At 42.1% G+C, this 6,955-nt stretch overlaps 1 protein-coding gene across 1 annotated transcript in view; it reads left to right on the forward strand.

Annotated features, from left to right (window-relative positions):
* Positions 1-5,492: 5,492 nt before the first annotated feature.
* TUBGCP5 (tubulin, gamma complex associated protein 5) overlaps positions 5,493-6,955 on the forward strand; it is a 94,687-nt gene continuing 93,224 nt past the window's right edge. The window contains exon 1 of the mRNA XM_006861869.1: positions 5,493-5,638. Within this exon, the coding sequence (XP_006861931.1) occupies positions 5,493-5,638 (146 nt within the window). The remainder of the gene's footprint in view (positions 5,639-6,955) is intronic.

Genomic DNA, 6,955 nt, shown 5'->3' on the forward strand with positions numbered 1-6,955 from the left:
AGCAGAAAGCCCCATCTTTCTCCCACGGGACAGCTTAGTCCTCAAACTAACATCTTTGTTCTTCAACACTTTAAAGAAGTCTTGTGCAGCAGATTTGCCCAATGTATTAGCATTAGGCAATCAACTTCCCAAAACTCAGTCATTGAAAACCCTATGAAATACAGTTCTGCTCTGAAACATATGGGGTCACCAGAAGTCAGAATCAGCTCAATGTAATTGACTAATGCATCAGGTAAGTCTGCAGCAAAATCCTAGCCAATAGTATTCAGCTACATATAAAATATATGTATATATCATGGTTAGGTGGCATTCATACCAGGGATGCATGGTGGTTCAATGTTAGAAAAACAACATAATCCACCACATAAATAAAATGAAGGAAAAGAACCACTTGATCATATCGATTGATGCAGAAAACGCCTTTGACAAAATCCAACATCCATTCCTGATAAAAACACTCAACAAAATAGGAATAGAAGAGCGATTCTTCAGCATAATTAAGAGCATATATACAAATCCAACAGCCAACATCACTCTCAATGGAGAGAAACTAAAAGCATTCCATTTGGGAACAGATAGCAGATAACTGTGCCTTTATTATCACTCCTATTCAATATTGTGCCGGAAGCCTTAGCAAGAGTGATGAGGCAAAAAAATGGAAGTTAACAGCATCCAAATTGGCAAAGAAGAAATAAAATTCACTGCCAAGCCAAGATGATACATGACTCCAACCATCACATACATGTTCCATACACTTTATTTGCATGGTGTTAGGGTTCAGCCCCGAGGAGAAAAGTCTGTGTCTTTGTAGCTGCCAAAAGACCAAAAAATATATATATATATATATCCAAGACTAAATTCAAGAGATATTACTTTATTATAGAGAAAATACAAGATGTTTTACTAATAAGGAAAGTTATTCACAAAGGACAAAAAAGAAATCAGCTGTCCCCAGTGGCGGCGGGCTGATCAGTGAAGTTTTTCCACATGGAGACTAGGGTCTTTTTGTATCATGGAGTCTACAAGCTTCACAAATATAAGGGCAGTTAAGGGTGATATGGGGAAACCAGGAAGAAGTAGGAAAAGCCAAAGTGCTCATCAAGGGAAAAGAGCAAAGAGCCGGAGTGGAGTGTGGGACCCTACTCAGAGAAGCAGAAACCCCAGACATAGAGGCAGAGATGATGACGTGAAGAAATGGAGCAGCGGGGGCTGTGTGCTGGCAACTGGGGTCGGCTCACAGGGTGTGCCCTTTGGTTGTTTGCGTGATTATATATTCCTGAGTGTTTTGGTGTACATTCAAAAAAAAAAACCCCAAACAGAGGGAATAGAAACAAATACTGTTGAATGATGATGCATGGAGGGGATTGGAATCATTGCAATGAAATGAAATACGACAGGAGAGTGTAAAGCTGATGTTCTCCCATGTAAACAAACTATCACTCAATTCACAATAAAAACTTTAAAAAAAAAAGCCAAAATACTGGGCTTTCTGTCTCCTCTTAGAAAACAAAGAGTTTCAGAGTGGGAGGCAGAGGCTGCCACCTCCCTCCTAATGCGTTGTTGCTGTTAAGTGCCGTCTAGTTGGTTCCAAATTATAGTGACCCTGTATAGGGTTTCCAAGGAGCAGTTGGTGGGTTTGAACCACTAACCTTGCGGCTCAAACTGCCCCTGTGCTCCAGTGTTTATTGTTGCTTAGAGTATGCATACCTAAGACAGGATAACAGGGTTTTAGTATATATAGCTAGAGAGAAGGGGCTGTCTGCTCCTTCCTAGATAGGGGTAAGGGATAAGAGATATGGTTTTGAGGGGCCCTTGGCTTGGTCATTTTGGAGCATTTAGTTTGTGTCCCTACTCATAGTTCCACCCAATCACAAAGACTATAGCCAGAAAAGCCCTATGAAGTAATGGTGCAGAGTGTCTGAATGGTGCAAACAATCAATGCTCCTAACTGCAAACCATAGCATAGTGGTTACAAATCAGACTGCTAATCTCACAGTCAGAAGTTCGAAACTACCAACTGTTTCGCAGGAGAAAGAGAAGGCTTTCTGCTCCCGTAAAGATTTACAGCCTCGGAAACTCTGTACAGGGTCGCTATGAGTCAGAACCAACTCCATGGCACATAACCACCACCAACTGCAAACCAAAAGATTGGAGGTTCAAATCTACTGAGAGGCACCACAGAAGAGTGCCCTTGCAATCATCTTCCCAAAACTCAGTCATTGAAAACCCTATGAACTACAGTTCTGCTCTGATGCATATGGGGTCACTGTAAGTCTGAATCAGCTCAATGTCAACTGGCTAGCGATGTTTCTGGTATTATTTTTAAGTTCCAGGGATGAGCTATGAGCAAAGCCCTCATGGAATTTATTGTCTAGTGGATAGAACAGATGATAAATAAATAGATATACTATACTTAAACATGTGTTGTTGGTAAGTGCTTTCCAGTTGGTTCAGACTCATAGTGACCCTGCATAAGGTTTCCGAGGCTTAAAATCTTTGCAGGAACAGAAATCCTCATCTAATGTGGAGTGACTGACAGACTCGAACCATGGACCTTGTGGTTTGCAGTCCAGTGCTTACCGTATGGAGCCACCATGCTCCCTATTATATATATACAATTACACACACACACACACACTTATATATATACACACACACATTGATTTTTGGAGCTGTATAGTCAGTAATTAAATTCTGGATTTGGGATGTCAAGAAAAATGTGAGTTGCACATACAGAATTTGAGAGTTACAAGCATCCAGATGATGCTTGTAACTGATTGTTGAAACTGATTTAGGATTGCCAAGGATAATATTAATTACCTTATACAGAATCATTTCTATTGCTATGATTTTCGCCATTTTATAGAATTTGTGCAAACTGTGTTTTAGGTGATGAATCTATTGGTGATGGTGGTTATGTGCCATGGAGTCGGTTCTGACTCATAGCAAACCTGTACAGGGTTTCCTAGGCTGTAAATCTTTACGGAAGCAGATAGCCTCTTCTTTCTACTGCGGAACAGCTGGTAGTTTCGAACTGCTGACCTTGAGGCTCACACTCCGATGCATAACCACTACACTACCAGAACTCCTTCAGGTATCTATTACTAATTGCTAAACGTTGTCAAGTTGGTTCCAACTCATAACGACCCTGTACAGGGTTTTCGAGGAGTGACTCGTGGGTTTGAACCACCAACCTTGCAGTTCAAACCGACATTGAGAGCCAGTGCAATATCCTGAAGTATCATACAATGCAGTGTAATATACAACATGGAAACCTATTAAGCTGCTAAAGGAAAAAACAAGAGACATATATTATGAAAGAGCAAAAGTAGCAATATAAATGTCTGATAAAATAGACTTTAAGGCAAAATCCAGGGTAAGAGACAAAGAAGGATTATCTCATGATTAAAGGGTCAGTTAAACAAGAGAACATACCTATAATAAATATCTATGTTCTCAATGAAAGCATATCAAAATACATAAATCAAAATTCAAATAAAATTAAAGAAATAGGTAACTGTACAATCTCCTACAATAATAATTGTTGTTATGTGCCTCGAGTCAGTTCTTACTCACAGCAACCCTGTATGAGGTTTCTGAGGAGTGGCTGGTAGGTTTGAATTGCCAAGCTTGCAGTTAGTAGTCCAGTGCTTATTCTAGAGTGCCACACCAAAACTGAGGAAGGGATAGAGAATTGGAAATGTCCACCTTTGGAAATGCATAGAAGCCCTGGTAATCTTAGTGCCTTATGAGTTGGGCTGGGACAGCAATTCAAATCTACCAGTCACTGAACAGGAAAAAGATGAGGTTCCCTCCTCCCGAAAAGATTTACAACCTTGGAAACCCTATACAAAGTTGTTATGAGTTGATACAGACTTGAGGGCACACATCACTACCACATGGAGGATGGAGTCCTGTTTAGTGCTGTAGGATAAGCACTGGACTGTTAATCACAATGTTGGTGGTTCAAACCCACAAGCTGCTCCTTGGAAACCCTATAGTGGGTCACTATGCATTGGAACAGACTCGATTAACTTAACACACAAGGTGGATATGTCAAGAAATGATAGCATTACATTTTGATCTTTTTGTTTAATTCAGGTGTCTATTACTCATGGAAGCAGCAGTCAAGAAATCAAACAACATAGGACATTAGGCAAATCTGCTGTACAAGACCTTTTTAAAGTGTTAAAGAGCAAAGATGTCAGCTTGAAGACTAAGGTGTGCCTGATTCAAGCCATGGTATTTTCAATAACCTCATAAACATGTGAAACCTGGACAGTGAATAAGGAAGACTAGAAGAATCGATGCATTGAGTTACGGTGTTGGAGAAGAATACTGAACTTGTCATGGGCTGCCAAAAGAACCAACAGATCCGTGTTAGAAGAAGTGCAGCCAGAGTGCTCCTTGGAGGCCAGATGGCCAAACTTTGTCTCTCATACTTCAGACATATTGTTAGGAGGGAACAGTCGCTGGAGAAGGATATCATGTTTGGTAAGGTGGAGGGTCAGAGAAAAAGAGGAAGACCCCAGCGAGATGGATTGGCAAAGTGGCAGCATCGATGGACTCAAGCATGGCAACAGTAGTGAGGTTGGCCCAGGATCGGGCAATGTTTTGTTCTGCTGTGCATAAGGTCACTATGAGTCGGTACTGACTCCATGGCACCTAACAACATTACTTTATAGCAATACTTTTTGACTTGCCACTGTATGGGTGGAACAAGAGACCTGGGTCCAGAAACCTTTTCAGTGGATGGCCACCCTGTTACTTTTCTTCTTTGTTTAGATGTCAGTCTGACCTAGGTCCTCAGATTTTAAGGTCCCATTCTGGAGCAGTGTTCCAAATCCTTTATTTCTGGTCTCTGACAACAGAGCTGTATGTGGGGTGTTTTCCCGGGTCACTGGGAATTGCAGACCGAGTGAACGCTGTTTCTGCCCTCCAAAAACAGTTACTTGCCCATAGACATACAATCTGTTGTTTTAAACAACAAAGTTTTAGGATTTTTTATTTTTTATATACAACAGGAAACAACCAATCACCTGGCTAAGGGACAACTCTCTCTGTGGGCTCAAATCGGCCTTTGTGGAGCTCAGTAATACCCAAAAGACCTCTTATCAAATCAAAGGAAAAACCGATTGCAGTAAAGTCTGCTCCGCCCCCACGTGTCAGAGTATAAGTGTGCTGCATAGTGTTTTCAATGGCTGGTTTTTCCGGAATCAGTCAATAAACCATTTCTTCTAAGGCGACTCTGGGTGAGCTTGACTCTCTCTAACCTTTCTCGCGTACCAACCAGAAGCCCAGCTCGCACATGCGCACGACACCACCTCGCTTTAAGGGAACGCTAACTCTCGCGATATCCATAACCTCACAGAGTGCTAGCCTCGAGACAGCACCAACTATCGCGAGAAGGACTGTAACCTCGCGAAGACCTAGTGAATGAAACAAGACTTAAGACCGCGGGAGTGCGCAGTAACTGACCGAAGGCGTACGGGATGGCGTGTCCGCGGTTGCCGTGGAGCCGGCAGAACAGACAGCAGGAGCTAGACGTACGCCAGCTAGTCCGGCATGTGACAGGCCTGCAGGACGAGGCGGACCCCAACTTCCAGCTCTCTCTGCACTTCGCCTGGTCCAACTTCAGGTGTGGTGCCCGACGATTGGGCCGACCCCCGCTTGGACGATGCCAGGGTCTGTGCTTGGCGGGTCCCTGCCGGGCTGCGGGGTCTTAAGTAGTTGGGGTGGATGTGGAGGACCTCGAGGAAGCTATTGCAGTCTCAGCAACTCTGCGCCCCTTAAACGATGAAATGTTAGTGGTTCGCCCCCGCCTTCCCCTTAGAAGGCGCGCTTTCTAGATTGTAGGTTTGTGTCTCTCTTTTCCCCTGAGGTACCCATTCCACTTAGCACAGTACATGCATATCAAAAATCGTTGTTTGAATGGATGGGTAAGTCAGTTTTTAAAGGAAACTTATGATCACACCCTATTTAGAATCGTATTCTGCACTGACGGGCTCCTCCTGCCACTCCAAATCTCTCAGACTCTGTCCCACCGTTCTCTTCTCCTCCTTCCCCAATGAATAGGTCAGATCATTTGTCTTTTGTTTACTGTTTGTATTCTCCATCTCTTACTCTCGTTGGTACATGCCTCAAATAGGAAATGTGCACTTCCTGCACCCCCACTAAGAGGCTCTGTTTTCCTCATTGCTGTTTCCCAGCACCTAGGACAGTTACTGACAAATAGTACACAGTCACGTAATACAACTTACAATACAGCTGATCTAGTTAACTTTTCATCAAACTAAAGTTTTAGTTTTTTAAGATGTATGCAATTTAGATGTCTCTTACTTTGGGCAAATTGTCAGGAGGGACCAGTCCCTGAAGAAGGTTATCATGTTTGGTAATGAATGAAAAAGAGGACCACCCCCAATGAGAGGAGTTGGCACAATGGCGGGCACTGTTTTGTTCTGTTGTGCATAGTGTCGCTATGAGTCGGAACCGACTTGATGCCACATAAGAACAAGAACTCTTTATGGAAGACAGAAACTAACAGTAATATTTTAATGATCATTATGTGTAATTACTTAAACATGTGTTTTGTTGCTAAATGCCGTCGAGTTGGTTCTGACGTATAGTGACTCATAGGGTTTCTGAGGAGCAGCTGGTGGGATTGAACCACCAACCTTGCTATTAGCAGTCCAGTGCTTATCCTACAGTGTCACACCATTACTCCTAAAGATATGTTAGCAATGTTAATATGCTACTTGCTTAATTTGAGTAAAAATCTTCTTAAATGGTAAGACATGATTTGGCTATTTGTTCAAGAATAATAGAGGACGATCGTATTCTTGAAAGTATGCCTCATTTTTCAAATAGTAAACTAAATTCTTAACTGTAACTAATGAAAATAACAGTGTGAAATACTTAATACAAAACAAGTTACAATTCTCTGTCTCAAATATTT

Source organism: Chrysochloris asiatica, unplaced genomic scaffold (assembly GCF_000296735.1).
Source record: "Chrysochloris asiatica unplaced genomic scaffold, ChrAsi1.0 scaffold00044, whole genome shotgun sequence".
NCBI lineage: Eukaryota > Metazoa > Chordata > Mammalia > Afrosoricida > Chrysochloridae > Chrysochloris > Chrysochloris asiatica.